At 58.3% G+C, this 22049-nt stretch overlaps 1 protein-coding gene across 1 annotated transcript in view; it reads left to right on the top strand.

Annotated features, from left to right (window-relative positions):
- Positions 1 to 22049, top strand: part of LOC118005814 (lysine-specific demethylase 4B) — a 69373-nt gene that overhangs the window by 32919 nt on the left and 14405 nt on the right. Inside the window, exons 6-8 of the mRNA XM_034998091.1 lie at positions 11714 to 11763; positions 16070 to 16173; positions 20614 to 20751. Coding sequence (XP_034853982.1) covers positions 11714 to 11763; positions 16070 to 16173; positions 20614 to 20751 — 292 coding nt within the window. The remainder of the gene's footprint in view (positions 1 to 11713; positions 11764 to 16069; positions 16174 to 20613; positions 20752 to 22049) is intronic.

Here is a 22049-nt window from a genome sequence, read left to right as displayed (position 1 = left end):
TGCTCGGGGCTGCGGAGCTCGGGTCGGGGGGCGGGTGGGGGCCCTGCCACTGCTCCACCCTGCCCTTCGGGTTGGGGGTGCGGCCGCTCAGCCTTGGGGTCAGGGTGTGTCCCAGGTGGCGGAGGTGGCCTGGACTTGAAGGTGTGGGAGGGAGAGGACTCTTCTCTTACGGAGTCCCCAGAACGGTCCCTGAGTCAAGCCCCTCTGAGCTGAAATCGAAGCTGGTAGGTTCCCGTGGGAGACGGAGACAGGGATTCGGGCACCGTTCTGCCATCTTAAGCGCTTGGCTTCAGCGGAGGTCACCCTGGGTGTCCAGGTGGGGCAAGAGGGGGACGTGTTCCAGAAACTTTGATGGGTAGACACAGGAGGCAGCGCCCCAGGCTTCCGCTCGCCTCTTACTGGCCGGTGCCTGATCACATGGCCGCATTTACAGCTGGGAGCCCGGCAAACACTGTCCAGCTACAGGTCGGAGGCGGGGGAAGGGAGAGGGGTGGGTGCCGAACAGAGGTGGTTTTGTGGGTCAGCTCCTGGCCCAGTGGAGTGCCCACTCTGGGTCTGACATGAACCACGCCAGGACTGATGGCACCTGTCAGGATGGGAGCTCACGGTGTGGCCCCACACCCCCAGAGCAGGGCCAGGCTGGGTGGTGGCCGGGCACCCCCAGACGGGGTCAGGGAAGCCCAGAGGGCTGAGGCCTGGGGGAAGAGATGGAGTCGGGCAGCCCGTGGAGAGGGGCGTAGCGGGAGGGTGGGCAGCCAGGCCAGGGGCGTGGGACTGTGGGACTGGCTGGTTGGTGGGGGATGAGTTCCTCCCCTCACCACATCCCAGCAGGAGGATGCATCAGCTGGGAAGGCGGGCCCGGGGCCAGCAGGTCAGGCTAGTGCCCTTCTGCTCCACTGGGCGTCATCATCCTCTGTCTCCCTGCCTCTCGCAGACACAGACGTCACTGGCCTGTCCCACCACCCCACCGGCTTGGTCTGGCAGGAGCAGATGGCCCTTCACTTTTTTGGAGTCCTTTGTTCAGAGTGGTAACGTGCACCAGCGTAGATTAAGAGATGCAGGGATTTGGCTGTGGGGCGCCCCGAGCTCCTTCTCCCAGGCCGGAGTGCTAGACCAGTAGCTGGAGTCCTCTCTCCGCCCAGCCCTCTAAGAAACTGTTGGTTCTTCTGTTCGAAATGTCGTCACTGAGCATGAATTTCCATCCTGAGACTCTCCCACCTGGCAGCGTTTGGATCAGGAGCTGACTGAGCCGCCGAGTCTGCGGCTGGTGGTGGGGACCCCTCCTCCCGCTGCCGAGCCGGGGCCAGCCTGGCCAGGGTCGCTCCCCGCACCGCCTGGTACTGTAGACGAGCCATCAGAGATTCGGGGTCTGCGTGCAGGGTCTGGTTTCCATGGCAAATTTCTCTCATGCTAGTGAGGTTGCTGTCGGCAGATTTCAGCTTCTCTGAAGGGAGATGCCTGCAAATCCGTGAGGAGAGAGAGAGAACGAGTCTTTGTCAACTTTGCTTAAAAACCTGGCTGTGAATGGGCTCCCCCTTCATGTTGGCACAGTAGCAGGAGGTGGGGAGGCCTTGCGGCCTTCAGACGGAGCGGGGCAGGCATGGGCTGGGCCGGGTGGTGCTCGCGTTGCGAGAACGAAACCTGTTAGCGGCCCTCCTTCAGTGGCCTCCCCCGGAGGCTCGGTCTGCCTGCTCTCTCCAGCCTGATGCTGAGCTGAGCCAACTCAGCCCAGGTGTGAGCTTAACCCTCCCTGAAGCGCCAGTGACGCCGAGTGCCCTGTGGCCTTGGCCTCCTGGACGGTAGGCTGAGACTCACCTGGTCTGACACGTGCAAGCCGGAGCCCCTGGGCATCTGTTGATAAAGATGGTGTAACCCGCCTACTCTCCAAAGCCAGCCCCGTGGTTAAGAGGGCAAGTCGGAGACACCCAGGGGCCCTCACTGTTAGCGTGTGTCCACACGAGGGTCAGTAGGCCTTGCTGTCCGTGGGTGTGTGTGTGTGACAGTGAACGCCGACGTGTCCAGGACATGGGAAATCACTTTAGTAGACCTGAGCCTCCCCCCAGTTGAAGATGTCCTCCTGACTGCTCTCAGCCAGTGGAGAGAGCTGGACTCCCAGCCACCCTCCCAGGCCCCAGCCAGCTTATTGCTGTGTCCTGGGCCCGTGCTGCTACGAGCTGGGGTAGCTGACCCTGGCCTATCCAATTCCTCTGGGCTGCAGACGAAAGGGAACTGCCATCTTGGGCTCCTGAGCCACCAGCCCCATCCCTTCCGAGCTCTCGTGCTCTCACGGACCCGTCCCTCTTCCTTCCCACTCACACAGCCTGCATGTTTCAACACAGGCACCTCCAGGGGCATCCCCGCTCCAGCCCACGCTGCCGCCGCCCGAGGAGCTTGGGGGCCGGAGCAGGTGGCCCGTGGGCCATGGGTGTGGGCGCGGCGGGAGGCTGCCTCCGGCGTGCTTTATGAGCAGAAATTCAGGCCAGTTCTACGAGGGGGAGACCGAGGTGCTCCATGGCGGCCCCGTGTCTGGATGCTCTGTCCTCGGTGCCTGCCTTTGGAAGCCTCACCTCAGAAGCCCCCCCCCCCCCCCCACCATTTCAAAAACATCAAAAGCAAGCACGCGTGTGACTTGGCATTTTCAGTCCCGTCCTATAACAAAAATAATTCACAGGTCTAAAATAAACCGGGGCTTGGGATCGGATGCCTCCAGTTCGGCATTTAATGGCAGGCTCGACACCACTGGCCTTGTAAAGTCTCTTTCTTAATTAACGTGGGCTGGCCACGTGTGAACCGGGCCCAGCGCCTCCGCATCCGCGGTTCCCATGGGGCCGTGCTGGGCCAGCACCCCTTTGTCTCCGTCCAGTAGGCCCGTCCATTTGGCATCCTCGCCACGGTCATCCCATTGGAGACTCCCTGTTTTCGCTGTTTATCTCCTGTGTGTGTTTCTAAAGATTTTTTTTTTTTTTTTTTAAATTTGAGAGAGAGAATGAGAGAGAGAGAGAGAGCACGAGAGGGAGGAGGGTCAGAGGGAGAAGCAGACTCCCCGCCGAGCAGGGAGCCCGATGCGGGACTCGATCCTGGGACTCCAGGATCATGACCTGAGCCGAAGGCAGTCGCTTAACCAACTGGGCCACCCAGGCGCCCCTCCTGTGTGTGTTTCAGTAGAAACGTCATTGTTTGAAATCCTTGACGCTGCTTGTGCCAGCTACTGAATTCCATTGCCTATTGTCCCGTGAAACGATCCATTAAAGGTAAAACCGCCGTGGCTCAATAAGGCTCTTTTCTGGGAACAAGCCACCCTGGGCCTTGGCCGGTCCTGTGTCCCCAGCAAGGGTTTGTATTCGCTGCATCAAGGGATCCCAGCACCGGGACAAATGAGGGAGGCTGCCTCTCCGCAGAATGAGGTTCCTCGGGAGTTAAGATGGGATTTCTTGATAGAAATTGGGCAGCCGTCCATTTGCCGTCAGACAGTTCCGGCTGCCCACTCACAGAGGGGGCTCTGTGGTCCCGGCTGAGCTTCTTGCTGCACAGGAGTCCCCCTGGGCCGGAGGGACTTGGAAATGCACTCTGGTTTCTCTCCTGAGTGTCTGGGACGGGGTCCTGGTCTCTCCCCTTCCAGGTAGACTGGGCTGCTGACGGCTCTTCCTCCTCCCATCCCAGTGGGCACAGGGACCCCAGGCTCTCCATCTTTGCAGGTCTTTGCACCTCTTCGCTCGTGGTTTAAAGGCAAGTCTGTCTGCTGGATGCTTTTTCTAACGTTTTATTTCTCCAGACTAGGGTGTGGGGTGACCATCCGCCCCAGTTGACCCGTGCCACCCGGTGTGACCATTGTTAGTGCTTCTTTCACACCACCATCGTGATAAGGCCGCCCTGCTCACGCCCAGGATAGTGAGCGCTTGTGTCGTGAGGTCAGCCGGAGCTGGTGTCAGATCACGAGGTGGTCCCCTTACCTCGTTCACTGAAGGACTGGCTCATGGGGGAGGGGGCATTCTGATACGCGTTTGTGGCCCTCCTGCTCTGGTCAGAGGCTCTGAGTGGTCACGTTACCCAGCAGCACCAGCTTTGCTGAGATGTGCATCGGTTCTCCCAGGTCAGACTCTGTGATTCTGTCAGTGGTGGGCACACGCCCAGGTTTATGTTTGACCTCCTTTGTGGGGAGGAGCTCCTGCTTCTGGACCACAGACAAGGGCAGGGTCTACCCTAGTGGGTTTCATGGCCTGCTGTGAATGTCTTTCTGGTGCAGAGGACGTCAGGCTGTCTGCACACCGATCGTTCTGCTTCCTTACTGGAATGCTTCATTCTGTTGTTTACCAGCTTGTTCTTAGCTTTCCCAGGTTGAACATTGTGTTGTTTATAAAAGAGTTTGTCACTTTGGCAGCACATCTTTCTGCCCATGGGTCCTCCTGTCCCCATGCTTTAATAAAAGAGTTTGTCTCTTCCCTTCTAATTGTTACTGTCTTTTTATCTTTTTTCTTGAGCTATGACAGTGGCTAGCATCTTTAGTATGGCACTGATGAGTGCTGTCATAATGGGTGGCTTTCCTTGTTCCCGACTTTCCAGAATGCCTCTCCTGCCTCATCATGAACCGAGACCATGGGGAGGTCCCTCCTAGGCTAGTTGGCTAAGAACTTTTATTTTTTATTTTTTAAATTTTTTTTCTTTTAAAGATTTTATTTATTTATTTGAGAGAGAGAGAGTGAGAGAGAGAGCCCAAGAGGGGGTAGGGTCAGAGGGAGAAGCAGACTCCCTGCTGAGCAGGGAGCCCGACGTGGGACTCGATCCCGGGACTCCGGGATCATGACCTGAGCCGAAGGCAGTCGCTTAACCAACTGAGCCACCCAGGCACCTGGCTAAGAACTTTTATACTGAATGGCTTGCTGTTTTACATAGAGTTCTATTTGTGGGACTGTCTTGGCAACCCTGGGGATGACAAGACCCTCTTGGTCTTATAATACACTTTTTGTAATGCCAGAGGGATTGCTGACTCTCAGACCACCAAGAAAACCCACGCTCATGGGGCAAAGGAAGGTGTCTGATTTTCTAAGATTTTACTTAGGACTTTGCAGCTATGTGAGACTGGCCTATCATTTTCCTGTGTGTCTTTGTTCTATGTTGGTGACAGGGTTTCCCATTCATTCATTCAAAAATATGCCAGATTCATAGAAGGAGTTCAGTAGCATCTGATCTCCTTGTCTGTTTGGTAACCATGTGCGTAAGTGGGCACAGCCCTTTAGCGTGACGGTTTTTTGGTGCTCTCAGTAAAACCACCAGGGCCTGGTGCCTTTTCCAGAGGGGTTATCTGTAGGTTTCTGGTTCCCCTGACCGGGCTCATATTAACCTGGTGGATGCCTTGGTTCAAGGCCTAGAAGACACTGAAGGGCCAGGTGCATCTCTGGCACTGAGCCCAGAAACTGGGGCAGGGACTGACTCATTGCTCCCATGTCCACAGGGCTGGGGCCTTGTTAATAGATTTATCGAGGCATAACTTACCTGCCATGCATGAAATGCTGGACACAGAAGTCACCTGATGTGCTTGGACATTTCAGTAGATCCAGTTGATATGGCTTGTCTCAGTGGTCACCAGATGAGGGGTGACCACTCGTGACTGTGTTTCTCTGGGCCCTCCTGCTCCACTAACCAGCTCAGAGATGGTGCCCCGGCAGCTGGGAGGCTTGTGGGGCAGCCCATTCCTTGACTAGGTCGTTCTGCTTGGCCCGCCCAGACCACGGGGCCGTGTGCTGGAACTGTCCAGCCAACGTGTGGCTAGAGCAGGTGCTGGCTGTGTGGGCCGATACGGGGCTTTGTGTTTGAAGATTGCAGCAATAACGGCTTTTCTGCATGCCCAGCACATGGGAGCCCTGGGCTTGTGTGGGCGGCTGGCTCATGCCAGGTGGCCTCCAACTTGACACATGGTCTCAGCACTTCCAGTAGCCTCTGCCTTCTTGTTTCTGTTTCTGTAATTATAGCATGTTAAACGGCCAGGGGCCTGTCTGCCCAGGCCTTGTGCACACAGTGTGAAATTAACTTCCTCACCCTCCAACACGCGTCAGGCTGAGCTGACATTTCCAAAGTGCTCCTGGCTGGACCCCTGCTCTTGGCATGTGTTCCTCAACAGAGAGGAAGGCCAGGGAGATGAGCCTTCTCATCATGGCACCTGATCGCCGGGAGCCGCGTACAGTGGAAGCTGTCAGGCTTGGCGATTGTCACCGGCAGGGAGTCGCATGAGTCTTGGGGGGGGAAAAAGTGTCACGGTGTTGCACGTCTTGACTCCGAGCAAGACAATTCCATGCGGGGGCCCCAGGAGGGGCTGAGGGGCCTCGTGAGAAGGGTGGTTGGGGATTTGAGAGCCTTGCCCCCAGCAAGTCTTGTTACCCTTGCAGCAGGCAGGAGAACGTACCGTAGAAGTGCTGCTCTCCTGGCAAGGGACCTGAGTCCACCTGTAACGGGGCCCTGAAGCCTGGGGCAGCCAGCACGTCCGAAAAGATGAGGGGTGGCCCGCCGGCACAGCCCCTGGGCTCCGTGGGGTGGGTGGGATTCCTTCCGCCGGAGTCTCACGTTGCTCATCCTTTGCCCCATGAGCGTGGGTTTTCTTGGTGGTCTGAGAGTCAGCAATCCCTCTGGCATCGCTGGTCCATGGCCCGGGAGAGGAGAGGCAGAGGCCGCCCCCCCGGCAGCCTTTCTGAGGTTCCCTGTGGCTGTCCCCATGGGGGCCGTATGGGGCAACAACACTCAGGATCCCGGGGCTGCTGGGGGTCAGCTGGGCGCACAGGTGCCAGGCTGCAGGCACCCCAGTACCCTCGTCCAAGGCATCCTGCCACTCCCATCCTGGGCCAGGCGGCCGCAGGCACTCACGCCTCTGGCTGGAAGGGGGCCTGCACGGCCCAAAGCCTTGCTGCTCATCATCATTGTAACTAACGGCTCCTGAGCAGGTCCCTGCTCTCCAAGATGGTCTGTGTTCCTCTTCATGACACACTCATTTAATTTTTAACTCACAAGGCATTTGCTTATTTATTTTCATTGTTCTTGATAATAACTCTAAGCCATTAGAGGGGAAAATTATATTCAAAAATGCTGTTTCACACTTTATTTGTTTGATGATTTAGAGCGATAGAAAATAGCACATTTGCTGGCTTTTATAGTCTGATAATTATTCACATCCATCAAGCCAGTCCGGGGGAATAAACAAAACACCAAGAAAATGACACTATTAATAGCATCTTCCCCGGCAGACAGGAAGACTCTCCCTGGCCGGTGAGTCAGTAAAATGGCAGTGGCCTGTCCCTTGGCCCGCAAGCAGTGCAGGCCGCAGAGGACGCCTCTCCTTTTAATTACCCAGCCCTGTCCGGCCCCAAGAGCCGCCCGGCTGCCAGGCTGAGGCCTCCGCCCATCCAAGCACCCGCCACCTGCCTGGCGTCACAAGCCCTGGAGTATATTAGGCCCCCGAGTCTGTTGTGACCCAAGCAGGCAGAAGCCTCCTGACATCTGGGGCCACGCAGTGTCCCCAAGACGGCTCTGCCACCAGCTTGGGCTCAGGCCTGGCCTCCGCAGGGCTGGCGAGACCTCTCGCCCCCTGGCCTCAGTGTTACAGCAGGAACACGGGGTGGGCCGGATGGTGCACCTCTCTAGCGTCCAGGCTGCACTCGTAGACAGGTCAGACCCCCCTGTGTGTCGGGCTGCAGGGCTCAGATGTGATTGCTCACCGCTCTGGACCCGGCCTTGTGGGCAGGTTTGCGGGTTTCAGCTTTGGCTTCTTGGGGTGGCCGTGATTGGGGGGGTTGCATTCCCTCCGAGTACCTCAAAGTGTAAATGAAGGAGCAGGAAACACAGGGAAGGCTGGGGGACGCCCACCGTCCTGGAGTGGCCCATCTGGTCCCTCCCCAGACCTGGGTGTCACTTCCTTCGGGAACTCGGTGTCTAGGTGCGGGTCTGGCAGCTCACCATCACGCCTGAAGCATGTTCCTTCTGGTTGGCCGGTCGTTTGGACCGTGAAATGGCTGGACAGTAGCAGTCTTTCAACCACTGTGCCTCGCACGTCTTGTATTCTCACCTGGGGGGCCCGGGGCCTGGGGTCTCCCGTTGCCTCCCATGTACCTTATTCCTAATCTAAAACTGTTTTATTTTCTACCCGAGGCCCCTGATGTCTGCAGACAACTGCCTTTCCAAAAAGGGCGTTGGCAAATGATGCCTGAATCTGGCTCTGTCGGCCTTCTGGGCAATTCCACAGCATTAAACTGGGAATTATGGAGCCTATCTGGTCCTGCTGCAGCCTCTGCAGGGTCACCTGGAGTGGTTGCCAGGGATACCGTTCCGACAGTGCCGACTTCCAGGACTTTCTGGTTTAGTGTTGCCCAGAAGTACTTAGTGTAGAACGTTCAAAAGCAGAGAGAACATGCAGAAGGGGAAGGGCTGGTGAAAGAGATAAAGACCCCAAGCGGGACACTTTGTAGAAAGTTCCAGACTCCTGCCCGGCCCGCTTCAGGACCGGGACACATTCTGTGTCCCTCAGACTGCTGCAAGCAAGGAGTCCGAGCAATTCCCTCACAGGTGGCCATTCCTTCTGCAGCCTTCCCCAGGACAACCCCACCCCGCCCCTGCACTCCTGCATTTCTGGTTCTGCTCTCTGAAGCCTCCAGTCTGCTAGCCTTCTCATGGCTCACCAGGTTCTGGAGATTTTCCTGCCCACTTCCTTTATCCAGCTTCTCCAGATTCTTCCACCGTGACTTGGGTGCTGGGGCCTCAGACCCAAGCCCAAGCCTGGGGGAGGAGCGTGTTGCCAGGTGCCGTCTTGGGGTGGGACATGGCTGGCCCTGGGGGAGGTGTTGCGCTGTTGGACCAAGGGGACGACATCAGGGCCGATGGGCAGCAGCTTGCGAGGGGAAGCCAGCCTTGCCGGAGGGGTTTCCTGACACTGGCTGAGAGAGGGATGGGGAGAGCCAGTGGAAGTTCTGAGAGGGCTCTGGGGTTGAGCGAGAGTGGCGAGAGGGGCCAGGGGTAGGCCTCCTGCTGGCCACCTGGAGTGGACTGGACCAGAGCACCTGGGGAGACTGTCCAAGGAAACCATGCAAGAACCCTTTGTCACCGGCCGATTGGGGCTCCATGTCCAGAGGGGTTTGCAGGCCGGCCAAGTGGATTGATTTTGGCCGTGAAGTTTGACCCTGTGATGGGGACGGAGGTCCTGGGGAGCAAGACAGATTGCTCCCATGTCGGTGACCAATAAAACCAACTCTGTTTTATGGCCCTGAGAGCTCGCTCGCTGATGGCCAGACAGCTACTCCTGCCTCAGGGGTTGGTGAGCAGACATGCCCCACCCAGATGGCTGCGTGTCCCTCTTTCCTCCCCGAGCCAGGCCCGAGAGTCAGGGATGCCCCCTCCAGGTGGTGGGACGCGGGATGCGGCTGTGACCAGGATGACGAGGCTCTGCTGTGGGGGCCTCTTGGGGCCTGGGGGGACTTTTCTCCAGGAGCAAATGTCCGTCCCTGTTGGGAGGCTAGCTACTTCTGTAGCCAGCTCACCTGGGCCCCCATTGCGGGGGGCCTCCCAGGGCACCCAGAGGGCCGTGGCATGGAGAGAGGGCTCCGTGGGAACCTACAGCCCACAGGGTTCGCAGCCGTCGGAAGGAGCCGTACAGACAGAGCCTTCACTGACCCCCCCCTCTTTGGGCAGGCGGCCCGAGCTCGCTCAGAGCTGTGTGTCAGAAGGACCCACGCCCCAGTTCTGCTTGCCTTCCGCTGAGATCTGAGGCTTGCCTCTTACCGAGGCCCCTGCGGGGGCGGGGGTGTGGGCTGGGGGGCACATCCCTAGCGTTGGGGCTTCTCGGCACCCTGAGGCTGTCGCTGGGTTGTTCCGAGTGGTGGGAGGGCAGCTTTCCCTTGGCGGTTGGAGCCAGAAGTCCCTGTGGCTGTCGGCTTCCCGTCCACCCATGCTTTATAATCCCTCCAGGGGCCGCTCTTCTGAACGCTCGGCCCAGCGTCCTGCAGTCTGTACTTTCTGATAACAGAGGAGCCACGTTCCAACGTATTAAACTTTTAACATCCCCCAGATTCAATTAATCTTATCTTTACAACTCCCAATTACAGGCGGTAATTAAGTGAAAGCAGCATTATAGACTGGGGATATTGCATTAATCATCACAGCCTCGGAGCCATAAATTAGTTGCTCCCATCCTCCGGCATCTTCCCAGAAGGACCGGAATGTTTCATTTCCTTGTTTGGGGGGGACGTTAATCCCACAAAGGTGCTTTGGATTGGGATTAACTTTTATCCTCCCTATGTAAGTGATAAAAGGCTGTTTAAAGAAGAGTCACCTCATCTTTGTCCAGACAGTGGAAAATTCTCTGCCGACAACAGAATCGAAGGTGCAGGGCCATCTCCTCCAGGGCCCTGCGGGTGTGCCCAGAAATTAATTATTTTTATCCTGGTAGATTAGAGACCGCCTTATCTTTTGGCCCTGCCCCCTTTTATTTTATTAAAAAGCAATAATAACCCTCTCGATTGGAATGGACTGAGCCAGCTGCAGAGCCTGGGCCGGCTTCCATGTCCTGGGCTATTTCTATCCTGCCTCCCGCACTGTGAGGGAGGGTGGAGGGCTTGCTGCACCATGCGCCCCCATGTCTGGCTCGTTCTAGAATGTGAGGTGTGCTGGCGCAGGGTCTTTCCCCTCGGCACTGTGGACGTGGGGTGGGTCATTGCGCGGCGTCCCTGGGTGCTGTGGGGGCTGAGCAGCATCCCCGGCTCCACCCCCTCCGTGCCAGGAGCACCTTGTCCTGTGGTCGTGACAACCGCAGATGTCCCCAGACATGGCCCCGTGTCCCCTGGCGGCAGGGTCAGCCCTGGACGGGAAGCGCAGCCCTGGAGTTTCTCCCGGACGGGACTCGGGGATGCTCTAGTAGCTGCGTAGACGGTCGTTACTGTGCCCCGTCCTTCTTAGGACAGACAGACGGCCCGTGCTTAGAGCTTGGTGGTGTTACGGACCCACACGCCAGTTCTGCCCGCCTGTGCCTGAACACGGAGGTTTTCATCCTGCCCAGTCCGGGGTGGTGTGTCAGCTGGGTGGGGCCCCTTGGCACCCCGTGCCCAGGCTGTCCCCGTCGGGAGAGAGTCCCCGCCGTCCCAGCATGCCGGCTTCCGCACACAGTGTTAGCGGATGTCACTCTGGCTTCATCTGTTTGCAAACTTTCACTTTCCATCTTTCTTATTTATGACGGAGCCTCAGGAATCTTTCAAATGTAAAATGTGTAAAAATAAAACTTAGGCAGTGGTGACAAATGAAGTGTTTCTCGTTGCTGAGGCTTCTTCCCGGGTGGCTCCCGGGGCTGGGGGAGTGGGAGGCAAGGAGACTGCCAAGAGGGGCGGGGGGGGCTCCCCAGTCTCCTCTCCGCCCCCCCTCCGGCCCCTCCCCTGCAGCTCCAGTCCAGTGCTCGCTTTTTTAGGTTTTGCTTTTTAAGCCTCATGGAGTAAACGTTAAGTGCCACTGAGTGGGGAGCATGTCCAGCCTGGCATCCGGGAAGGCCATCACAGCCTGTGGGGGCCCCAGACCGTGGCCTTCCGTGTGAGTCCCTGCCCTGACAGCCTCCCCGCTGTCCTTCACCCTTCTCACAACGCCCACGGTGGCTGCGGCTCAGTTCTGCTCTGAGGCCGTGGCCGCAGCCCCGGTGCCCCTCAGATGCGTGGTGGCCACACGACGTCGCGTCTGACGTGCCTCCCTTCTCTCGTAGGTACGCCATCCCGCCTGAGCACGGCAAGCGCCTGGAGCGGCTGGCCATCGGTAGGTGTCCGCGCCCCCGGGCTGGGGGCTGGGCTGCGGGCGGGCAGCCGTGCGGGGGTGGGGGCGGCAGCCCCGTGGTCCTGGGTCTCCCTCTTTATGCGAGTTTCCATCTCTGGGTGTGGTGGCGTGCCGGAAGATGTCACTGTCTGATTTTTCCATTTCCTTTCCCACTCGTGATCAGATTGCTGTGCCACCCCCCCCCCCACCATGGGATTTGTCACATCGTGAACGATGCACAGGATGCCATTGCTTTCAACTCTGTTTTTCCCGGGTTGTTAGCACGGAGCTGCCAGATGTGACTGCAGGCCCCCGCGGGCCGGGGAGGGCAGCCACGTTCTTTTGTCTTCCTCCCGGCGCCTGGTGCTACATCACGCCCTCCTCTAGGTCTTACAGTCTGCGTTTAGTCTGGAAAACGAGCAGTCCAGTGATTGTGCCCCGCAGCTGCATGGTGACCGCAGGCTGTCTGCTTGTGTGTGCGCGGGCTGCCTCCCTGGGCTCCCTCTGCAGACATCCCCTCCAGCAGCCCCTCAGGGGTCTCTTGGGCTGAGGGGATTTGCCAGGGAGGGTCCCAGGCTGTGTCTGGAGAGGAGGCACTGACCACTTGGGGTAAAGGCAGACCCTCAGGACGTAGGATCCTTGGAGACAAGCCAGACCCCCAACTGGGTGACGCTGAGGCCCCCGACCACCCCGACAGAGGGGCTGGTGGGGTTCCCGCGTTGCTCCCCGTCACGGTGCCCTGCTCTCTGTTCTGACGCCAGGTGGCTGTAAGCGCCTGGGACAATGTGAAGAGACCCCGCTGGCCCAAAGAGTCTGGCCCTCACTGGCAGGCAGCCCCCAGGCTGGCGGGGCGGTTGGGGAGCCGGCCCCGTTGTTCAGGAGCTGCTGGGACAGTGCAGGGGCCCATCCGATCACCCTGACCCTCTGGGTGGCGGTGACAGGCAGCCTGAGCCCTCTCCCCTGGCAGCCATGAAATCTTCCAGAAGCCATCACTCAGCGTTGGTGCAGCCTCCCTCATGAGGCCTGCTGCTGTCCTTTGTGCCTTCCTCATGCCTTCCCCTGAAGAATGCCCACCGTGCTCTTCCCCTGCCCGTGTTGACTTTGGAGATGGAAATGGTGGAGCTTCCTGGAAAATGGGCCTCCCGTCCTAGCTGCCCCCAGAGTTGCCCATCTGCTAGCAAACGGCTGCTACACACAGCTGCCCCGAGGATGAGGACAGGGGGAGGCCTGTCAGAGAGTGGGGCCAGACCCCCAGGCCCAGGCTTGCCCAGCCCCGAGGCAGGCCCTGTTGTCGTGTTCACCTTTCTGTTGGAAACCCGGACTCTGTCTTCACGGGCAGGGCTGAACCCCACTATCAGGAGCATGCGTCTCACCGTGGAAATGCCAGTCAGGTCCTAGCAGAGGGCGATTTCTCTTATTTATTAAGATCTAAAATAGAAACCAAATTAAAATGTTTTCCCACCGTATTTTTTTACAATGCAAATTTAGACTACAAATACTAATTTCAAAATATAAGTTAAAAAATACCTTTCCCCGTTGTTTTCTTTTCCTGTTGCCCCTGTCAGAAATCACCATGGGGTCACTGGCTCGAAACAGCGCGATTCTGTTTCCGCTGTGAACCTGAAACTGTCCTAAAAGAGCCCAGATTGACCCCCCAGGCTCATTCCCTCGTGTTTGGAGGTCAGGAGTCCAACGTGGGCCTCGCTGGGCTAAACCCAGGCGTGGGCTGGCCTGGCGCCTCCTGTGGCTCAGGCAGGCTCTCCCACCCGTCCCGGCCTCCAGAGGCACTGGCTCCAGCCTGTGGCCGGGTCTGTGGTCACATGGCCTCCCTCTGCCTCGCTCCCATGGAGACCCTGTGGGGACACCGGGGCCCCCATCTCAGGGTCCTGCACTTAATCCCGTCTGTGGAGCCCCTGCCACTCGGAAGAGAACATAGTCCCAGGTTCTGGGGAGCAGGACGTGGACATCTTGGGGGGCCACTGTTGAGCTTCTCTCCCCTACACAGCCATGGGTGAAAGCGCCACTGAATGGTCCACCCGGGTGCTCTCTGGTGACCACAGGGCTGGCATCACCCGCCCTTGCCTACGTCTCTGCTTAGTGTCCCCTGGGATTTTGCAGTTAGCCGCGCCCAGCGTGTTCTTCCTCTCTCTGCCTGTTTTATCAGAAAAGAAAAGTCTTGGATGATCTGAGTGCCACCTAGAAAAGCTAGACCCGGGATCCTCTGGGGCCATGGCTACTCTCCCTGGAGCTGGGCCTGCTCCCCACGTCCTTCCTGTCCCCGAGGCCCTGCTGTCCCTAGATCTGGCCTGGTTTGCTTTCTGGGCACATGCGGGAGGTTCGGGGGGCGGGGTGCTGGGAGAGGAGGAGCCAGGAGCTAGAGGCCTGTGGGGGCCACCCCATCGTTGCTTTGTGATCAGTGTGGACTCATTAAGTCACCCCTCGGCACGGGGACCAGGGCTGTCTGCCCTGGGGGAGGGTGGGAAGGTGTGGCGTTGGTGGGAGGGCTGGCCTCATGCTTCCCCTGCGCCCCTCCTCAGAGGGAGGATGGGAGAGGTTCTAGGGCAAGTGAGTCACTGCCCTCCTCCGTGTCCCTTCCAAACTTTTTGGGGGACATGCGTCACAGACTCCATTATTGAGATGGATGGAATGAGTTTGCGATGAATATGGAAAATGAATAGCCGAGCTCCGAATGGGCTCGCTGGGAGAGTCGTGGAGCCCACAGAGAGAGCATTAATGTGTTGGCGCATTATTGGTGCTAATCACTTGAAATGTGCGCCTTTATTAGAACTTTAATGAGAGCCACTTAAACTGTGCATTAAAAAGAGGGACTGCAGAGAGGCCACGGGCCGGGCAGCAGGGGCTATAACTCTAATTGAAACACTTTTAGCACCGAGGAAAGTCGCTGGATTCAGTAATCCCTCGCACTTTCTTTTTCTTTTTTTCTTTTTTTTAAAAGATTTATTTATTTATTTATTTGACAGAGAGAGAGACACAGCGAGAGAGGGAACACAAGCAGGGGGAGTGGGAGAGGGAGAGGCAGGCCTCCCGCTGAGCAGGGAGCCCGATGCGGGGCTCGATCCCAGGACCCTGGGATCATGACCTGAGCCGAAGGCAGACGCTCAATGACTGAGCCACCCAGGCGCCCCTCCCTCGCACTTTCTAGAACCTCGCAGTTACAGTTGTGTCCTTGCCGGCAGGCTTCCCAGCCCCCACCCCCAACACTGTCGCTTAGAAGCCCCCCCCCCCCCGCCACCAGCAGGTGTGTGGGTGAGGCCCTGTGTCCGTACACAGCACATCCATACACACGCGAGTGTGCCCTCTAACTGGCCACCCGTCGGGGGTGTGCACTGGCCTGGAGGCTGGGGGCCCACGGTCTGGGTCGGCCCCCGGGAGGGTCCCCAGGCCGGTTGTTCCTGGGGTCCGTCCTGGAGGGAGCTGGACCCCAGGAAGAACCGGCTGCTGCTGTGGCACATCCCAGACCTTGCCGAGTTTGTGAGGCAGCCCTTCTTGGCCGCCTCTCGGTGACGGTTCGGGTGAGGAGCCCAGCACCTTTGCGTGGAATCCCGGGGCTTTTCTTTAACCTCAAGACCTACATGTCATTGGTGGGAGCTTCAGCCAGTGAGTGAGTTAGTGAAACACATTTTCTGAGCAAGTAGAGCTGATGGTCTGCCTTCCGTGCACTTGACGAACATTGTTTTAAATGACTTACGTGGTATATGCCGTGAGACAGGAAGCATAGCCAAACGTGAACCACCTTGTGGGTAGCAGATGGTCAGGCCTGGCCCAGGCTGCTCTGCCCCTTTCCCAGCACACCGTGGGCCTCGGACGGTCAGTTGGAAGGCGGAGCCTCCGCCTCCGCCTGCCGCGGGGACCACGTGTGGGAAGAGCCCAGGGGAGCCCGTGCCCACATAGGGGGCCCCCTCCCTCTTTGCTGCAGACTTGGTTGTGGGGGGGGCACTGCTCACGGCTCCCTGGGTTGAGCGCATCTGCTCCCGTGTCCCGTCTCCCCGGCTGCACCATTGCCTTGGCCGAGCGACTGGGCGCATGCCACGTGGCGGGTTTTATGTGGGGAGTGCTCAGAGGGGAGTTCTGTGCAGCTGTGCCCTGGCCTGCACCCCATCTGTGGCTCTGGGGGTACACTTTGTTGCACAGATGGCCCTGGCCCACCCTTGGCTCTGGGCTCGCTGACCGGCAGGGTCCTGTGCGTTTTGTTCCCTTGGAGCTGCAGGCCTGATGGGAGGCGAATGCTGCCCAAAGAGGCCTGCGCAGCTCTGGCCCACCAGACTGATGCCCATCTTCTCTGCTCCAGGGTTCTTCCCCGGGAGCTCCCAGGGCTGTGATGCCTTCCTGCGGCACAAGATGACCCTCATCTCGCCCATCATCCTCAAGAAGTACGGGATCCCGTTCAGCCGGGTACGTAGGGGCTGCTGGGGCCCCAGCTGAGGGGACCACCAATGTCCCAGGAAGCTGGCTTCTTAAGCCTGCAGAAGGTTCTAGAACACTGGCAAGCCAGGGGGGAGGGCAGGTTGGCTGGGCAGTCAGCCTCCAGCTCTACCGTGGTGGGGAATGAGGATGGAAGAGGGGAGAGTTGGGTGGGGTCTTGCCTTACATAACTCCCACTCCCACGCTCAGTCCCCTGCCCTGTGTGCCTGTTGGCTGCCCCCGCCCCTGCCCTCAGGGTCCTACAGGGCTGGGGTTGCAGTGGATGGGCAGCTCCTGCCAACTTCCCAGGAAGCCACAGGACAACTGGGCAGGCCCCTCCGCCCCCCGCTTCGTCCTGATCTCTGGGTGCAGCCCATGGCCCACTGCAGACGTCCTTTGCAAGAATGAATACCTGTTTAGAAATGAACTATCTGGCTCTCCCACAGCGTGGAGACTGTGAACTCATTCAATTTGCTGGTCCAGGGAGTGCTCCGCTTGTCCCCGGGAAAGGCTGTGATGAATGAGGCCTGAAGCTGGGCAGTCAGGGTGGGGGGGTGGGGGGTGGAAGGCCAGCACCCGGGTCTGGGCCTTCATTGGGGGCTCTGCCCTGGGGTGGGGCTCGGCAGGTATCCACCGCAGGCAAGCCTTTCCCTGCAGACAAGCCTCCTGGATGGGAAGGTCTAGGCCTGTGTCCCCAGGGTGGTCTGGACCAGAGGGATGTGCCCAGAACCTTCCGGAGAGGCCCGAGCAGACTTTGGGCTGGGTAGTGATGGCAGGCCAGGGAGAGGAGGCCCCTCCTGGGATTCTGGTTCCTGAGGGTCTCCATACAAGAGCATTTGTCGGGTACGGGAGCAAGTTCTGCAATCAGATCCTCATGCCGCACTCTTGCTAGGAGTGTCAGCGAGTTGGAAATTGCTTCTGACATTTCAATCACATCGCCCACAGCATTAGTGCTCAGATCGGGGATTCGCTCTCGCTGTCGGGCTCGTCCATCAGAGCGCGGCACGTTCTGCCCTGAGAAATGCAGGTTTCCATGCTTCCGTCTCCTCTCCTCGTCTTGTGATTTGAACACCGCCGGTTACCAGGAACCTCACGGACAGACACGGCATTGCTCCCAGGAGTGAGAAGGACTTGCTTTCCTGTGGGTTGTGGAGAGCGTTCTCCCAGGCGGTGCTTCCTAGAGAGAGAGCGAGAGAGAGGCCGGTCAGAGGCGTCCCCTCCCTTGCGTCGCTCTCCGCACAGCACTGTGCTTGGTGCACGAAATGCCTGAAAGCACCCGAAGGCGGTGGCCTCCTGGCCCTGGGGCAGCTGGCTCTCAGAGGCCGTGCTCCCCTGCCACCAGCCCGGCCCTCAGCTGCCCACGGGCCTGCGGGGCGAAGGCCGAGGCTGGGCCAGCAGTGAGCAGGGAGCAGCGTTAGGCTCCAGATGAATGCCCCGTCCGGGTCCATGTGGGTCCCCTTATCTGAATTCCTGGCAGCCCGGGGGGGGAGTGACTCCCACGCTCCACTTATAAATCTTTGTAATGGTATTTACTTCTAGAAGAAAAAGCAGATCAATAGCCGAGCTTTTTAATAATTAAAAGTGTGTATTTCTGTAATCTGCCATGGACTTCCTCATTTATCCTGCGAGCGCTGGGGGAAGCAGCTGAATTCAGGCTTCCTCCATGACTGGCGTGTGGGCTGGTGTTCCCTGCTCTGCTTATGACTTTGCCACACGGCCTATCCGTCATCCCAAGTGCCTTCTAATTTATTGTCGGGATAATGTGGACTGCGGTGACACGGAGGATGGACACCGTGGTCTTGAGACGAAGCCACCAGGATGTTGGTTTTGTGACAGGAGAATCATCTCCTTGCCGGCCTGAGCACATCAGTTCTAGGCCTTGGTTTATGGAGGGGTCGTGCGGGAAGGTGAGGCACTGTGGTCTGCCCGAGTGGGGGCCGGAGGCACCTCCCCTCACACCCAGGCTCTCAGAGCTGGCCCTGCGGGGACCCCGCAGCATGCCCGGGAGACTCCCCGCTCATGCCAGGCCTCGTGCCTGCCGGTACCCTGGTGGAGGAAGGGAGGGAGGGAGGGGAGCAGGCAAGCCAGCTCGGCGGGAGGGCTGGATGATGTTGTCCAAGGTCAGCTCAAAAAGGATAAGGAAATGAGTAATTACGTTTTCAAAGAAAAAAAAAATCCCTACATTTTAATTTTAATTGTATTTACCACCCATTTCACACAGCCCGGTGCACGGAGCCAGCCCAGAGAATCCTTGCTGTGCCGGGGGTGGGGGGTGGGGGTGGGGGTTGCTGGCGCCTCTGGGACACTGAGTGTTCTCTCCCCACCCCAGTCTCCTGCTGTGCATGGGCTTCATCCCCCACACGCCTGTCACTTGGACAGGAATTTTAAAATATAACTTAATGCACACTGACTTCCCTTGATTGGTACAATTCATTACTTGAAAAGAAAAATATCATGTTCTTAAGGACTGGCTTTTCTCCAGGCTGTGTCAGTTTTGACTGATTTTTGACTCTGTGGTTGGCTTTTGGAAGTCTTCCGCCCCCCCATCCCCCACGCCCCCACCCCCTCAGGGTCTGACTTCTTCTTGGTGACTTAAATGAATCCAGCAATTCCTGCTCATCTCTCTGGAGGAATAAACAAAGATTAGCAAGCCTGAGACCTCCTACAAAGCTACAGTAGAAAGGTGAACAACCTGATAAATGGGGGCAGAAGGAGACACTTTGCAAAAGGGGGTCCCTGCAAAAGGGACGCAGACCCAGGCGTCGTAGGCCTCAGAGAAAGGGGATCAAAACCACGAGATCCTGGGCCCACCTGGAGGAACACCCCCAAACGCCGGCGAGGAGGAAAGCGATGGGGACTCCCCACCACCAGCAGCGTGGATGCTGAATGGGGGGACCGTCGCAGAAAACTGCTGGGCAGGTTCTTGGGAACCCGATGTGCCGCCGCCAGGAGACCCTGCAGGAATGCAGGCATGTGTCTGCAAGTAGACGGGCCCCAATGCGTTCTCGAACACTCACCAGAGCCCCACTCCAGAAACAGCCCACGGTCTGTCGGCAGAGGACGGGGAAGCACCCAGCAATACATCTACACAGCGCGGCTCCCTTTAGGAGCGAGAAGGGACAGAGGCAGACACAAGAGCACAGTCCGTGCGAAGCCATTTCACGAAACCCGAGAAAGAAATGTACTCCTCAGTGACGAGGCACATCTCACGGTGGGGGGATTGCTGGGTGGGGGGCTGCCTGCTGTGGTCCGTTCCTGTTCGGGGCGCTGGTTACTCCCAACTCCAGACAACCTGTAATCTGTGGCTTCTACCAAATCTTCAGTCAAGGACTTCAAAGTTACACTCTCGCCACCAGCCTCGGTTTCCACATCCGTGAATTGGGCCTCCAGCCCCACCTCTCATGTTCTGGGACACTGACCACTTTAACTTGTTGTCTTTCTTTTGGATCCCACATCTTCTGGAGTGCTTGGGTGAAGGGCTCAGTGCCACCCCGGGGGGAAGGAGAGAGGGAGTCCGGGCGGGAGGCTACAGCTCCCACCTTTTCCTCCAGGCCTTGGGGTGGAGGTTCCAGAAGCTTCCGTCTGGGCTCCTCGTGGGCCCTCTTCCCTGTCACTCACTCACACCCAGCTCCTTGGTTTGGGGTCTCTGTTTTGGAGGCTGGATCAGACCATTTGAGTAGGTCTGGAACCATCATCAGCTCATTTGACAGAGTTCCGACCTTGACATTGTGTCCTTATAACACGCCGTTTCTCCGGCCTCTCTGACCTCACTTGGAAGGAGCCACCTCCTGGGATATAAGGGACAGACCCAGGCTTATGACAGCCAGAGGACTTAGGTTATTTTCCAGGAATGTTTCGTGTGTGCAGCTAGACCTATTTTCCTCACAAGGGCGAGACCCTGTACTTAGAGCACGCCCCGCCCTGTGCTGGGGGGGTCACTGTGGCTGATGCCAGCCGTTTCCGAACATCCTACGGTGGACAGCAGGCGGGACACGACCACCTGCCTCCAGACCAGGAGAACCCCTCCCTCCCGAGAGTGCCTGGAGGCGTGGCCCTCAACAGCCCCATGCGTCGGTCACCTTGGGGCCCCGCCCGGGGCTGGTGGCAGCTCTTGTCCAGGCCACGGCCACACCTACTGCCCCGTGGGAAATTGGCTGGAGCCCTTGGACTTAGGCGGAGCCACCTTCCACTGGGCAGAAGTCCATTGGCTGCCGAAGTTGGGGCTCCCTGGCACTTGTTGGGAAATCTTTGAGTCCACGTGCCCCTACTGTGCCGGCTGGTGGCTCCTGGTGGCGTCGGCCACCAGCCTCTGCCTGCCCCAGGCCGGCTCTGCTTCCAGTAGGGGAGCCGCGTGGTAACCGCCATTCCTGACTCCAGGCCTTGCCCCTCGCCTGTTTGCTCCTGCTCACCTGTCGGCTCTTTCCTCCTCAGATCACACAGGAAGCTGGGGAGTTCATGATCACGTTTCCCTATGGCTACCATGCTGGATTCAATCACGGGTTCAACTGTGCAGAATCTACCAATTTTGCCACTTTGCGGTGGATTGATTATGGCAAGGTGGCCACTCAGGTAAGTGCCTGCAGAGCCTGCGAAGGGGTCTAAACGGGGGGTCAGCCCCTCTCAGCCCATTCCCTCGGACCAGGGCCTCTGTGGCTTCCGCTTAGACTTGACAGGGGCCTGGTCTCTCCGCCAGGGTCTGATTCTGGGATCCTCAGTGAACTCATCCCCAGAATGTTCCTCCCCTGGAACGAGCAGGGAGGAGGCATGGGGCCTGCGACCTGCAGCCGGGGGCTTTCCTTCCCCAGCAGACCCTGCTCTCTGGGCCCTGGTGTCTGGGCCGTCCATGGAGATCACTGAAGGGCAAGAGGACTCCTCTGATTCTTTTCCTGGAAATTTGCTGTTCTGGGTCTCAGAGGGCCTTGCTGCGAGGAGGGGCTGTTGGTGGGAACAGGCTTGTACCAAGGGCCTTCCTCCGAGGACTGCCGCCACAGCCCTGGGCCCCTGTTCCGGCCTCTGCAGAAGGTGGTACGCTCTTCCCGTCAGGCTGGGCTCAGGCTTTGGCCCAGGGTTTCAGCCCATCGGCCTCTCTCCACTGCAGACAGCCCAGTTACTCATGGGTGTCTCTCTAGCACTGGGGCACGAGGAACAGGAGAACCCCCTCCAGCAGGGCCAGTGCGGTGTGAAAACAGGGTGCTTCCCATCAGCCTCCCAAGTTGGAGCCTGGGGGTTACTCCGAGGAATCGCTTGGCCAGTTCCAAGTCAGCGCCCAGGACCAGGGCAGTTGGAGGGTTTCTCACAAGACCCAGCAGTCGTGACCCCGTGGGGATCGGCACGGAGGCCACTGGCCATGTGTGGGTGTCGTGGCCTTGAGCTGTGGGGGTAACACACGCCATGTCCGAGGTTCGGTGCATGACAAGCGACATGAAATATCACGCAGATAATTGGTTCGTGCTGGTTATGTAGGCGATGTTTTTGGATAGATTGGGTTAAACCAAATATATCATTAAAGTGAATTTTGCCTGTTTCTTTTCATGGTTTGAGTGTGGCGACTGGACCGAAGGATTACACAGGTGGCTTGCGTCCTGCCTCTGGTGGGCAGCTCAGGGCTAGACGGATGGGCTCCCCTTTATGTTTCTAACCACTCACTTTTCTAGCTTCGCTGTTTCAGGGCAGTTCAGAAAAGGAACTGAGCTTTGCAGGAAAGAGACTGGAGAGGCACTTGGGGGGTTAGGAGTGTCGGGATTGTTATCCTGGGGGGTCCTGTCTTTGGCAGAGATGCTGGGCTTCACTGAAAGAGAAGAGGTGGGAGCATCAGGATTTTTTCTTTTTCTTTTTTTTCCCCAAAGATTTTATTTATTTATTCCATA

Source organism: Mirounga leonina, unplaced genomic scaffold (assembly GCF_011800145.1).
Source record: "Mirounga leonina isolate KUSES-001 unplaced genomic scaffold, KU_Mleo_1.0 Mir_94, whole genome shotgun sequence".
In the NCBI taxonomy this organism is placed as follows: Eukaryota; Metazoa; Chordata; class Mammalia; order Carnivora; family Phocidae; genus Mirounga; species Mirounga leonina.
The sequence above is the reverse complement of the archived record's forward strand: the minus strand, read 5'-3'. Positions and strand labels throughout refer to the sequence as shown.